The sequence below is a fragment of the Vanessa atalanta genome, chromosome 12 (genome assembly GCF_905147765.1).
Source record: "Vanessa atalanta chromosome 12, ilVanAtal1.2, whole genome shotgun sequence".
Classification (NCBI taxonomy): Eukaryota; Metazoa; Arthropoda; class Insecta; order Lepidoptera; family Nymphalidae; genus Vanessa; species Vanessa atalanta.
In genome coordinates this window covers 11,410,354-11,424,075 of record NC_061882.1, presented here as the reverse complement: position 1 = coordinate 11,424,075, position 13,722 = coordinate 11,410,354, and the positions used below count along the sequence as shown (strand labels likewise).

The 13,722-nt window shown below is 39.8% G+C and overlaps 1 protein-coding gene across 1 annotated transcript; it reads right to left on the bottom strand.

The window, feature by feature from the left end:
* Positions 1-113: 113 nt before the first annotated feature.
* LOC125067776 (AP-3 complex subunit beta-2) lies at positions 114-11,055 on the bottom strand. The gene is made up of 22 exons (XM_047676535.1): positions 10,816-11,055; positions 10,492-10,599; positions 9,959-10,097; positions 9,133-9,293; positions 7,650-7,793; positions 7,466-7,571; positions 6,968-7,178; positions 6,694-6,803; positions 6,036-6,303; positions 5,848-5,956; positions 5,670-5,781; positions 5,244-5,490; positions 4,718-4,872; positions 4,145-4,242; positions 4,007-4,066; positions 3,471-3,588; positions 2,822-2,981; positions 2,272-2,474; positions 2,067-2,205; positions 1,835-1,944; positions 1,475-1,578; positions 114-673 (listed from the first exon to the last, which is right to left on the bottom strand). The coding sequence occupies exons 1-22, from the start codon at positions 10,920-10,922 to the stop codon at positions 523-525; spliced, it is 3,120 nt and encodes a 1,039-aa protein (XP_047532491.1). The 5' UTR covers positions 10,923-11,055; the 3' UTR covers positions 114-522.
* Positions 11,056-13,722: the final 2,667 nt, after the last annotated feature.

Genomic DNA, 13,722 nt, shown 5'->3' with positions numbered 1-13,722 from the left:
TGATAGCAATCTTGGAAAAATTATGCTTGCATAAAAATCTTAAAATTTTATGATTTATTTGTAGTAAGATAAATGTAGGTTCAAATAAAATACTTTGTTTATGATATATTTATATAATGACAACTTTACCTATAAGGAGTACAGCTTATAACTAAGCGCAGTGATCCGTTTTAAAAACAATAGAGTGCTTTACAAATTCGTCTACTTCACATATATTTATTGATAAAATAAAAAAAATATGTAATATAAGTGTAGTGGTAAATATATTATTATTAAATTATGCCAATCGCACATTGTAGATTAAATTATTAGCCATTTTTATTTTAAATATAAATTGTTGCCATCCCATGTTTAAGATATCTACTTAAAATAAAACAATATGTAAATTTTAAAAACATTAAAAATAACAATGCAGATCTTATTCGGGGCCAATTAATATATATGTAATAAAATTCAATTCTTTCGACACATACTCCTAATATATTGGCTAATTAAAAATATACAATGTGGCATTAATTTTATTTAATCTCTAGCAAAGGCTTGTGCGATTTGATTGGCTAACATCGAAGCGATCGCCATATTGGAACAATTGGCAGTGACCATACAGGACTCTTCGTCTATTTTCACAGATAACAAAACTAAATCTTGCGATGACATCATTCGACCGGCGAACCTGCAATTAAAAATATATTTAAATATTAATATTATTTATTATAATATTCATATTTTACAATAATGATTTTTTTAGTATTTCTTCCAAAAGATTCTTAATAAATTACACTCTTGTGTTACCGAGACACACGAGCACGAGAGGCCGTCAATGTCTTGCCTTTTATTCCGGTCGAGACTACGATAGCTGTCTTATCGAACTATCAGTAAATACATAGTGTCTGTGTTTGAGCGTATACTTGTGCACCTAAAACCTGATCTATAAACATATATCATAATATATGTATCTAGTATGGTATGGTAGGCGGCACGCGTCGTGTGCACACGCTTGACCTGCGCAGTAGTACATTTTTAGGTCTCTTTGGAGAAATGAAGGAGCTGGGGACGCTGAGGCTGCACGCGATTGGCCTTTCAGTCGACACATGTCGTCTATTGGACTCTCACTTGTCATTCGGCTACTGTAATTTCACCGAAAATGTACATGCACCAACTTGGCCCCACTACTGTCCATTGTAGAAGAGCGGATTAATCCTGCTTGGCCTGCTGGTCAAGCCGGGTATGGGTCTCGAGGTGTTCCTCCTAGCTGGTGCGTTTCCTGACCGGTAGCTTGCAGCTACCGTGCCAATGAGTTTTGACCCAGTGGGTCAGGGTCTAATTATCCCAGTGGTGTGCGCCCATCTGTGCTCACGACTCGTGCCAGCTATTATAACTCGTCGTTATGTGGCACCTCAACTTCATTACAGCGTTAAAGTGTCATTCCAGGTTTTGCTATTTAGTATTATACCTCCGCAAACTTTATATTTACCTCAGAAAGTTTCCAGTAGCCGTCACGGCGGCCACGTTGGCCGTCTCGAACACTCGCTTGCACACGGCTTGCTCGTTTTCCAGTTTCGCAGCTTGCTTGTTACACTGACCAAGGAAAACATCGGTCTTAATTCATAAAGTCATAAAGATACCGAATTTAATAGTTTTATAAGTACGCGACATTAACAATCTCTTCATCGCCAACGTTCCAACCAGCCTTGGTTACAATGGCTGACTCACATACCAAACCGATCAAAAAAATAGTAAGCATTGTTGTTTGGTGGAATATATGTGGGTGTACAGTAGTGGCTAATATGTGTTTACGTGCGCGTGCGTTGCGCACAGTTGTGTGCGTGTGTACCTCGGTCATGCCCCGCAGCCCCTTGTGCTCTCGGTCCCAGCGCGCACGCGACATGCTGACGGCGCGCATCAACTCCCCCACCGGCGGAGTGATCGACGCATTCACCTCACCTAGCAGGGGGGAACACAATAATTATTACTGAATATACGTTCAATATAAACACAAATTTTCATTGCGACCAATCCTGCAATAAATTGGTTGTACAAATGGTTCCATCTCCTAGACCACCTACCCAACGAACTTATGACGGTGAATTCGACGGGCTGTATGGTGTCCGCGAAGTCCACGCCGAGCGTGCCCGTGACGCTGGCGCCGCCGCCCAGCCGCGGGATCACCGCAAACTCGTGGATAGCGCGCGCTCCTGTTAGCGTCTGCGGAGAATGTTACACTTTAGGAAGTCACCTTGCGCGAGTAGAGGGTGAGGGCGGCCAGCTCACCTTCCGGTTGACGCGGATGTTGTCGATGTCGTCGGGCGTGTGGTTGGTGAAGGTGAGCTCGACGGCGCACATCTTGTGCGAGTAGAGGTGCGGCGCGCGCGTCCAGCGCCGCGACACGCTGAGCCCGCGTGACGTCACGCGCGGGACCACCTCGGTGTGCGTGGGCGGCACCAGCGACGGGCCGACCGGCGAGATGCTGTCCGCTGGAATTGGAGAATCGAATAATACTAGCAGAGCTTTGCGTAGCTCGACTATTTATCACATTTTTTATTCTTAGGCTAATTTTATTTTTTTTTGTTTATTATGTATCAGACTGTATGTTTGATCTAGACTGGAAGGCATCTATTAGGTGTGACCTAATAGTTCCAGTCCTTTTCCTTCCGGTCTAGATCCAGATTTATTTATGTATGTGTCTGAGCGCTGTCGATATCGATATTTAGCGTTTGGAATATAAATGGCTATTTAGGAAGAACCTACTGCTCCTTGAGATTCCTAAAATTATAAGCTAGGTTCTTCGGTAAAGTATCAGATTGTTTTAATAAATACTAACCGTCTTCAATTCCAGGAGGTGGAACCGTTGGAGGGGATAAGAATCCCCCACAAGTGGGCGTCATGGTCGGCAACGAACTGGCAACTTCGTCCAGTTCCAAAAGTAATTCTAAGTTCGACTTCTCATTCTTCTTATCCTTTGCCTCTGATTTTGGTGTTTCCTAATGAAATACATGAAAAATTTCTTACTCTGGATACATTTATATTTTTAATTGGTATTTAAAACATCTTATAATAATTGGTACGTAAAAGGGCAACTAGTGAAATCTTTGTCCATCTGTTGGAATTAAACTTTTATAGAAATAGTTTAATTCCAATATCATAAATCGCCAAGGCTAATGCTTACACAGCAACCACACATACCTCGAACATTCCATGTTTATTTTACCAAGAAATATTAAAATTACAAATGTTTGCTTGGGACCATCATACCTCAAAGTGCAGCCATCGCAATTTCAGCTTTTAATGTTTTGACTTGTATAAATAAAAGTATAAACTTGTATTCCGCCCTTACTTTTCCTTTTCTTATCGTGTGATAATTACAAAAAAAAATTTATTATTGCTTGACATTTTGAGCATTCAATTGTATTACTTATTAGTGAAGTTCGTTTTATATTTTTCAATGGTAATAGTTTTTATATTTACGATACCTTTTGATCTTCTTTCTTGTTATTGTCTTCACTGCTCTCCGAATTCTCCGTCTCACTCTCCGAGTTCGACGACGTGTCGCTATCAGACTCAGAGTCTGATGAGTCCGAATTGGATGATCTGTCGAACGAAAAGTGTAACTCAAAGAGGCTGAACGGATTCGATGATAGATATATGCCACGGAAAAAAGTACCCTATGTCTTATAAATAGAATACATTTTTAATTACTTTGATTTTATTTACGTTTAGCGGATCAGGCTTCCTATCTACCGAGTATCTACTATCTACTAGAGTAACTACTGAGTTTTTTGCCGGTTCTTCTGTGTGGAATCTACATTCCGAACCGGTAGTAGCTTCACTTTAAATAGTTTGTTAAATGACGATTCAAAAGTGCTTGTAAAAGCCTACTTGAATAAAGTATATTTTGATTTGATATCAATTCTATAATGGTATTTATATCAACCTAAATATTAAAGGTCGATTATAAGTATTTTTAAATGTTACGATGACGCTATTATTATTAATTGGAGTAACTTACTTGTAATTGTTCGTTTCTTTAGGTTTATTCTCTTTCTTATCAGCATCGTTTGATTTTTCCCTAAAGAAATAAGAAAAACTTTAGCTGACGGCAACAACGAAACTCTGTCTAACCGCTCAGCTCAAAAGTAATACTTACTCATCAGAAGAATCCTCCGAACTGCTAGAATCGGCCGAGGTTGATGACGAGGATCCTGAGCCGTCGCTGTCCGGCTCCGAGTAGAAGCTTTTGTTCTTCTAAAATTTAAAATTAATTTATAACCGAAGTCCAAAGAACCTCTTCTCTTTAAATATTGTTCCACTGCGCTGTTGAAGTCTGAGGTTATCGGATTATGGCTTAACTACATTCGACATGTGTAGTTCTGTATCGGAGGAGCGCTAGACTAAAATTCTTATGAGAAGATAAAGCCTTAGCCGAATTGAACATTTACAGGTTAATACTTACATTAAGGTAAAAATATAAAACACCTTTTTAAATATTTGATCAAAGGTAGTTTCCGTGACTTTTTGGCAGTAAAGCAACCAGTCTTCGGCATATAAGCAGTATTTATCCAAAGAAAACTATATCGATCAGTTAATTTGTTGCTGCGTGAATGAGTTATTAAAGAGAATAATATATTAAAGGAATCAATTGCTAGTAATGGAAATACTCGCTAATTGACACTCATTTTATCTGCCTCAGTATCCCATAACCATAGGGAAAAATCCTCACCTGCCCCTCCTCAACCACAGGCGTACTAATTGGCATAGCAATTTCACGAAGCTCTGCTGCAATGGTCTCGCGCGGAGCTGAAGGCAGGGGCCGGTACCCGTTAGCAGCCGATCCGATGTACTGGGAGAGAGATCCTACCGTGTATTGGTCTCGTTCTAGAAGGGATGAAAAAGATACTTTTTATTCATTGCATGGTAGCCGAAGCTCATCTGGTGGTACGGGTTTACCACTGCTATTTGATAAAATGGTAACCAGAGAGGCTTGAAAAAGACCAGTTGAATTACTCATTGAAGATGGTATCGTCAACGCTGATTTCGGCCAAGCTGATCTTTCTTATGTGGGACCAATCAGCTGCGAAGGACTGGAAGAATTTTAGGCGCTGGACTTAACGCACTTTCTGAGGACCGGGAGTGAATGTTCTGCAAAATGTTCAAACTTGGGGCTGCTACTTGGAAGAAAAACTCGATAACTTTTTATTTGCCCGACCTGGGAATTGAGCCCCATATCTATAGCAACTACAGCTCACCTTTGTAATTACAGTGCACGGTAGGTTTCGGTTTATCCGGACAGAATATGTGCTTGGCGTACTGGCTGAGCAGGCCGGCGTGCTCCGGCTCCACGAAGCGGCGTAGCATGCGCGCCCGGTCGCGCACGTCGTAGCTCGCGTCGTAGCGCGCCAGCGCCAGCACGTACTTGCACATGGGCAGCGTGTCCGGCTGCGTCAGCGACAGCTTCACCGCCAGCGACAGCAGCTGGAGCTTCACCAGCTCGTCCTGTGAGGTGACGAAGCACGCATGCAGTTCACGTGCGATTGCGCAGCGACGACCGATAGGAAGTTCGGGCTCGATCGTCTATACGTCTCATCGTTCGGAGGATTGTCATTTAAATGGGAGAATTCGTACTAAAATCTCCTCGGAAAAATATGACTACACGTCCATCAATACTATCTCACCTGATCGGCGAAGTTGGACGCCATGTGCGCCAGTATGGCTGCGGCCCGCGGGTGCTTCGCCCCGTGCTCCGCCACGAGCCACACCGCCGCCGCGCGGGCGTTGCCGGCCAGCCTGCAGGCGCACATCCGAAATGAAGCAATCATCATCAGTTACCAGTCCATAAGCATAGATGAGGACCTGTCGGCGCGCAGCAGCTTGGCGGCGCGCGAGACGGCGGCGCGGGCGGACGCGGCGCCGCCGCCCACCACGCGCTTCACCACCACCACGGCCTCGCACACGGCCCACTCTGTAACGAAACGCCGCCGTTGACGCTCGCGACCGCCGGCGAGACCGATTCGCATCTTTTAGACTCGTGAGAGCGTCACCGTCTTTGCTCGACAGCAGATGCAGCAGCCCGTTGAGGCACGTCTCGGTCTCGGTGTGGATGGCCACGGCGAGCCTGCCTATGGCCTGTATGGTGGCGGCCACGAACGCCTTGTCGTTGGAGGTGACGTAGGTCTGATACTCGCGGAGCACGACCGGCGCGCTGGCCTCCGTCGACAGGTTGGTGAGGATCTCCAGCTTGAGGAGCTTGATGTGGGTCGGGTCGGAGTTCCGGACGAAGAACGATTTCAGGAACGGTTCGAAGATTGACTGTGATAAGACTTAAGGTCATTATTGTTTCTAAGAAATAAATAATTAATGCAATTAATAATTTGGAATAAGTTAAGACTAGTATTGAAAAATATGTACTCCTATAAGTTCTCACCGATTAGAATATAAGCAATATTATCTGTTAAATTTTGTAAATTTTTTTTAATGCACTTTTTACACAATCATTGAATATGACGATACAAGTGCTTTAGCTACTTACATTGGGATCAGAGTAATGTATGTGATGTTGTCCAATATTTATATTTTATTTATGACGATTTCTCTATGGTCTCCTAAACATGTTCAAATAACAACAATACTTTATCTGTGGCTGTATATTATAAATAATCATTTATGTATCATGTAAATGAAAGTATTTTAGATTCTTACCCGCCTAGTGACCGTGAGGGAGGCTATGGAGTTCAGCACCACGCTCTGTACTTCGATGGGTGCCCGCAACAAACGAACCATGGCTTTCGCTACCGGCTGCAATTCTTGAACTATATAAAATAAAATAAATTAAACAACGGATTTTACATTTGCATAAGCCAATGAGCAAATGAGAATCGGAATTGTGTTAGGACTGTTTCACTATTGGTCGTTTAATGTATCGTGTATATTTTCCAAAATACGCAGCAACGAAGACGTAACACTGCGTCCGTACCGGGCCCGCAGTGGTAGAAGAGCTGCGCGACGGCCATGACGACGCCGGCGTTGCGGCTCTGCAGCAGCGGCTTGGCGGCGCGCAGCAGCAGCCGCAGGTCGGCGTCCACGCCCGCGCCGCCCGCGCCCCCCGCACCGCCGCCGCCCCCACCCGCCGCGCTGCCCTCGCTGTCCGACTCGTAGAACGGCTTGTCGCTCTCGCTCGAGTAGTTCTGCGATTAGCACCACGGGTTGTGTGATCGGACTCGCCAAGTCTACGGCAGGACTATGAGCAACTATCTTGGGCAAAAACGAGTTAGCCCCACAGTTTTAGACTAACCTCCAAAAATATAATAAAGGTCATGATTTCCTCTGTTAACCAAATTGGTGATGCTGTTACTATTCCTAATCTATCTTTACAATTTTTTTATCCTGTATTTCCTGGATTACGTGGGAGACATCTAACAATCTCTCGTTCGAGATGATGTACATAATTATATAGTTGCTAGTGGGTACTAACATCATTATTCGGATTCGGGAAGCAGGTCTTGGCGTAGACAGTCAGGACATTAAGCAATGTTAGCTGACCCCATTCGTCCACGTCGGCCAGCAAGGAGCAAAGTTTCCTACACAGATAAAAAATAAAATTTATCCTTATACTGTAATATCTTTTTTTTAAATAATTACCGTGTGTCTAATAGTACCTGTAACTTCTATGAATTAGGCTCATGCGATCTCCACAAACTTCGGTGAAGGCCATGGCTGCTGACCCGACCACTAGCGGTGCTTTATCAGACAAAAGTTTGTCAATAATCGCGACGAGCTCTTCTTTCTGATCTGGATCTAGACTGGAAAACAAGAATAATATACTAACAAAAATCTCTTTAAATAAAATACACAACTGAAATCAGACCTATCTGGTGCTACTGATTTTTTCTCCTCCAAAAAATTTTTTTAAGAGACCCTCTTTTTGTTCCAGACTTAGCTCCATTCTATGGTAGCGATATAGCCTCCCAAAAAAATAAAATTAAGAGACCCTCTGGGAGTGCACCCTCTGGAGTTATTTTCTCAGACTTGACCATTATCAACAAGGTGGTCACCAGGTTAAGACAGGTCTGATTGTAATATTAAGACGAGACTCACTTTCAAAGCTGTGCAAGTGGAAAATAATCAACGAAGAATGCGATACTAATATGAACTGCACTAGTTTTAAGAAGAGCAACACATCAAGCGATATAATCTGGATGACTATTGTAGACCAAGTAGCTCGTGACTATTATACACTAAAGTCAACCAGATCAGGTATAAGTTCAGAGTGAAAAGTTAATGGGTAGAAAAATACTTGATCTGAGGACTTCTAGGCTAAGATCCTTGGTTGTAATGCCTCAGACCATGAATAGTCAATGTTGACAGTTAGTGAAGAGAAAGGCAAAGGCAAATTGCATCATTAAATTGATATTATTTTAAAATTCTCAAATAATTAATTACTTTCCACTCTATAACAGATTGTCTTAAGGCATATAAAGATATATATATATCTATAAAAGTAAATATGTTCTTCGTTATTTTAAGTATGTAACAAATCAACCTCTATTTAAAAGTTTGGTGGAACAATCTAGAAATAATTTCTCCACAAGAGAGGACATCATTGTAAGTAGTGAGGCTTTTTCTTTTGTAAATAGTAAGTTTGTATTTATTAGAATCACCAAGAGTTACATTTTTTTTTTTATCTGATATGTGGCAAAGGAGCAGGAGGGTCACCTAATAGAAAGTGACTATCATTGCCCATGGACATCTGCATGGTACTTGCAGGTGCATTGCCGGCCTTTAATATTCTTGTTTTAGGCATCATTCAAACACACATTAAACGCAGCAAGTAATTACACCTTGCTTTGATATTTAAAAATTAATAAAACTTAAAGGATAAAAAGAATTTTAAACTTCTTTCAAGCTAACTTAATTTTTAGATTTAGATTATTTTTATGTGTTTGTATGTTTTTATTGCCTAGCTACATTATAATCTAACCAGTAGGACACTTAAGGGCCTCAATTGTGATCTATGTTAATTGTACGGTTAAGCTTAGAATTGTGCACACATTATAGCATGGAAGACCAGGTCCACCTGACAAGTACTATTTTTATACTAGGAGTATTTTTTCTTATTATGCCACCTTCCATCAAATTTACCTGTAAAGCTTAGGAATGGCGTGAGCAGCAGTCTTCCGCACATATGGACTCATGTCACTGGCCGAGTCTCGTATTGCTAGCATTACAATGGGAACTATCATTGGTACACGAATCGACGACAGAACTCGGAGAGCACTCGCTCTAATCAATTGATTTGGGTCCTGAAATAGAATAAATATAAAATTAAAACTACATACAATCTAATTGATTATAAAATTAAATTAATCTTTTTTATGTATATTCCTACAGTTAAACATTTATGGGTAGTGTCAGCATTATACGGTATGAATCATCCAGTACAGGCAGACTAAAAGAATTTTATGTGAATTGAATTTTTTTTTATTGAATTTTTTAGATATGAGTTCTTATTTCAAGTTGTTCATACTAAATGAAATATTATTTAGGGCTTTTTTTAAACTCTTGCATTATTTTAGTCAAAGTCAAAATCTTTATTCAATATAGAAGTGTTTACACTTGCTTATTGATTGTCAAAAATCTACCACCGGTTCGGAATTTAGCACCTCAGACCTGAGAAGAACCGGCGAAAGAAACTCAGTGGGATATATATATATATTTTTTTAACCTTTTTCCATGTACAATTTTAGTTATTTGAAACAAGTTAGTCTCTAAATTTATTTATATTTTCATTTTTTAGTGGAGCTTTTGCTTTTGCTTTGATTGCCATGTGCTATAACCTAATTTAGTTGTATCAACAGTTATATTAAAATAAATGGTGTTTAAATAAAAAAATACAAATGATTAGTGCCTAAGAATGTTAAAATTCTAATAATAATAATCTTAGATGAAAAACATAAAAACTGCATACCTTCAGTGCCCGTTGGAATGTACTGATGGATAATAAAGCAAGATCCTGCTGCTCTTCAGCATAACGCACAAGATATACATACACCAGCTTCTTAACTTCTATATTTTTTGAAACTACATTCTTAACAACTGCAGGAAATCTGAAATTTATTTGTATAATTTAACTTTCAAGGTAGTGAAATTATTCATTTGGCAGCATTATAAAAAATATGAACCACTTTGTGCAATACAGCAAGTGAATGGACCATGAAATCTTATATATACAAATAAATTCACACAAATTATTTGCATATATAATTAAATTTTTTTTAGTATGATTTTGTAGTTTAACTGTCATGGTTTACAAGTTATGTATATACTCAGTAACATTAAATCTCTGAATTTGGTTTATGGGATTTTATCAATTATGCTCTGTTCTGTGATGTTATTGACCTTTCTACCTTCATTTTTTCTCTTTTGTAATTAAACAAAATAGACACAGAATTTAAAATTTAAAAAATATAAAGAATTATTAATGAATAGTGAAATACTTACAGATCTGATGCATCTCGCCCTTTAGCAATCATTCCAATGATTCTCTTCATAGCCTCCAGCTTTAAAGAATCTTTAGACCCATCCAGCATTAGTTTTAGGTCTTCATTCCTGAAGTGATTAAAAAAATAAAATAGGGTAGGTTTTCTATTGTTTCAATAGTCAAAAAAAGAAAGTTTTGGTTTCAATTAAAGGTAAAACTGATTAGAGAATATTGAATATTGAAAATAACTAAAATCAATTGTGGAAAAGGAGACGAAGAGAATTATAACATAACTCATACTATTTGTACTACTTAATTCAAGTTATTATGATGAAATTACTTACTTTTTATAATCTGGTTGAAAGAAAGCTCCTGAGGCCGGATCACTAGCGGGATATTCCACTTCACCTTGGACGACTTTGTCATTGTTATAAGAAGAGGTGCTTGTCATTTTAAATTTTCAAAAACTAATGTTTACAATGAATTGTTACAAAACTTAATAACATTATTTTACTCCGCCACTTCGAAATCGAAAGTCGATTGTTGTCTCTATTGACGTTATGACGTTTAGGTTGTCACTGTCAAAAGTTCAAAACTACGTTTCGTTATGATATACAGTACATTTATTACAATCATATAAGTGATAAGAAATACTTAAATACCTATATTATTTTATGTATTACAAAAAAAGTATTGACAACTTAAGTTTTTGTTTACAAAATCTAACTCTAGCTGTTATATTCTTACTAGTGGTGTTGCCCTCTTGCGAGGAAGACAGATACTAGGTTGTTTAGGGCTCATGCGTTAATTCAGAGTATGAGCTAACTCTGCTCCCAATTTAATTCTAACCTAAAATATAAGTTTAGCCATTTTTACGCTCATAATATATATAACATATATAAACAAGTTATAATCTTTTTCATTAATACTATTAGTAGGACGAAATAATATTTATTTATTTAACAAGAAAGGTACCGCAGAACTATGAGTATTTTCGCTTTTTTTATAATAGTCGTGTCTCGTACGTGTTTAATCGAAGCATTCCAAGGGAAATAACGTTAGGGATGTAGAGATTTTTCCATGAAACGCCTACGGATCGATCTACTTGTAGAAGAAATAAGATTAGGGTTGTCACTTTCAAAATATTTTGTTGAACGGCGATTGATACGATTTTTATTTCATGTTTTTAATCTATTTTACCTAAGTAACTTTTTTAAGTATAGGAAAGTAAGAAGATACGTTTGTCTATACTAAATATCTTCCTATAGCTTACTTTAATCGAAGAAGGTGCAAAACTAAAACAAATCTTGGATTTACGTATTTCATGCGATTTCCTATATCTTTGCTATATTTTAAATAATAAAAGTTATAGATAAAAAAATCTGTATTCATAATACAACATTATTATAATAATACACTTAAGTCGTTATATCCATTTTAATTCCAAAGTTTCGATAACAGCTTCGTTGTTACGCGAAAAGCGACGCTTATTTTTCTTGGAATATGCTATACATACGAATGGGAACTATAATAATGTTTAGAGGAGAGTTCAGGCTTCTTGAATAATACTCTTGATGAGTGGTCGAATGAATGAATGATTTAATCGAAAATTGCACCGGTATATATACAAAAATTGCAAAATCAATTAGCCAATTAAAAAACAGTATACAAAAACAATAAGTAACAAAAGAGGCGGGAGATGTCGTTCCGTCCTGCTCGCGCACGCTGACGTCACGAGCTGACGACGCCGAGCTGCGCGCGCATCATGCTAGTTCGCATACCCGCGACACCGTAGCTATAAATTACGCTCCGGCACGTCGCGCCGGCCATTTTGTTCGAGCGCCGCGCGGAGAAGGGACGACTGCACCGAAGATCGCCGTGTCGACTCGCCATGTGTTGTGAAGTGAAGTTCTTGAAGTGTTGAAGAAAGATGAAGATGCTTGAAGAGATATGAAGATAAACGAATCTAAAAACAGTTCTTATCAGAGCTATCTTGCGTGCCGTTTCTTGTTTCAATCGAACATGACGTAATAATAAAAACAGTCCTTTTCGGGACTAATCTTGTTTCAACGACGAAATATAAGCACGGTGCGAAAAACAGTCCTTTTCGGGACTAATCTTGTTTCAACGACGAAATATAAACGCGGTGCGCAAAACAGTCCTTTTCGGGACTAATCTTGTTTCAACGACGGCGTCTTACAAAGTGCTGCTACAGGAGTCCCCCTCAAGTGAAACGTACCGGCAGTTTGATGTTGCGGCCTGACCTTGTTGTTTTGATGTTGACAGGCTGTGACGTCAGGTTATTCGATGCGTTAGGTATCTCGGGTTTTTTGTGGTAAGGTAAGGTAATGGCAAGGTTTGTATCTGGTTGAGTGAGGTTATTTTGTTCTTCTGGTTCTGGTAGCACGTATGCAGGTTTCAATCGGTCGATCGATATGTTGGTTTGACGATCGGGTAATTGAATCGTAAACACCTTATTCGATCGTTGTACGACTCGATAGGGACCTTCATACGGTGCTTGAAGTGGCGTTCTTAATGCGTCGACTCTAATAAACACATGACTGCATGTACGTAGATCTTGATGCACGAAGATGTGTTTATTGTTTCGATGTGTTTCGAACGGCTGAGGTTTATATTGAGCGATGTTCGCGCGTAGCTTTTCGACGTACGTACTATCCATCGTAGATGTAGGTATGGATGTGCTTGCGTCGAAAAAGTCGCCGGGCAATCGTAGGTTATAGCCGTAGGTAAGCTCAGCTGTGCTAACGCCGGTATCGGTGCGTAGTGCGGCTCGCAGTCCAAGTAGTACTGTAGCGAGTTCATTGCCCCACGAACTCGTGTTCGATAGCTTCGCTCGCAATGCAGTCTTCAATGTACGATGCCAGCGTTCGACGATTCCGTTGCTTTGCGGATGGTATGGCGTAGTACGGATTTTGTTTATTCCGAGAATTTTCATAAGGTTATTGAACAGGTGACTTTCGAACTGTCGGCCTTGATCGCTTGTTAGTGTGGCGGGACATCCGAATCTTGCTATCCAGTAGTTATAGACGACTTCTGCGACTGTCTCAGCTGATACGTCGGCGGTAGGTATAGCTTCGGGCCAGCGGGTTTGTCTGTCTATCATAGTGATTAAGTAGCGATGTCCTTGTGCTGTAGTAGGAAGCGGTCCGACGATGTCTATGTGGATGTGTTGAAAACGGTCACTTGGCGGGAATGCTTCGATGTGGCTTGACGTGTGACGCTGTATCTTG

Excerpts from the sequence above, each read along its gene's own strand:
- LOC125067776 (XM_047676535.1), bottom strand. The coding sequence starts at position 10,922 with ATGACAAGCACCTCTTCTTATAACAATGACAAAGTCGTCCAAGGTGAA. Across the intron at positions 5,491-5,669 it reads CGTCCAACTTCGCCGATCAG|GACGAGCTGGTGAAGCTCCA; the intron begins GTGAGATAGTAT and ends GTCACCTCACAG. Across the intron at positions 2,982-3,470 it reads ACAAGAAAGAAGATCAAAAG|GAAACACCAAAATCAGAGGC; the intron begins GTATCGTAAATA and ends GTATTTCATTAG.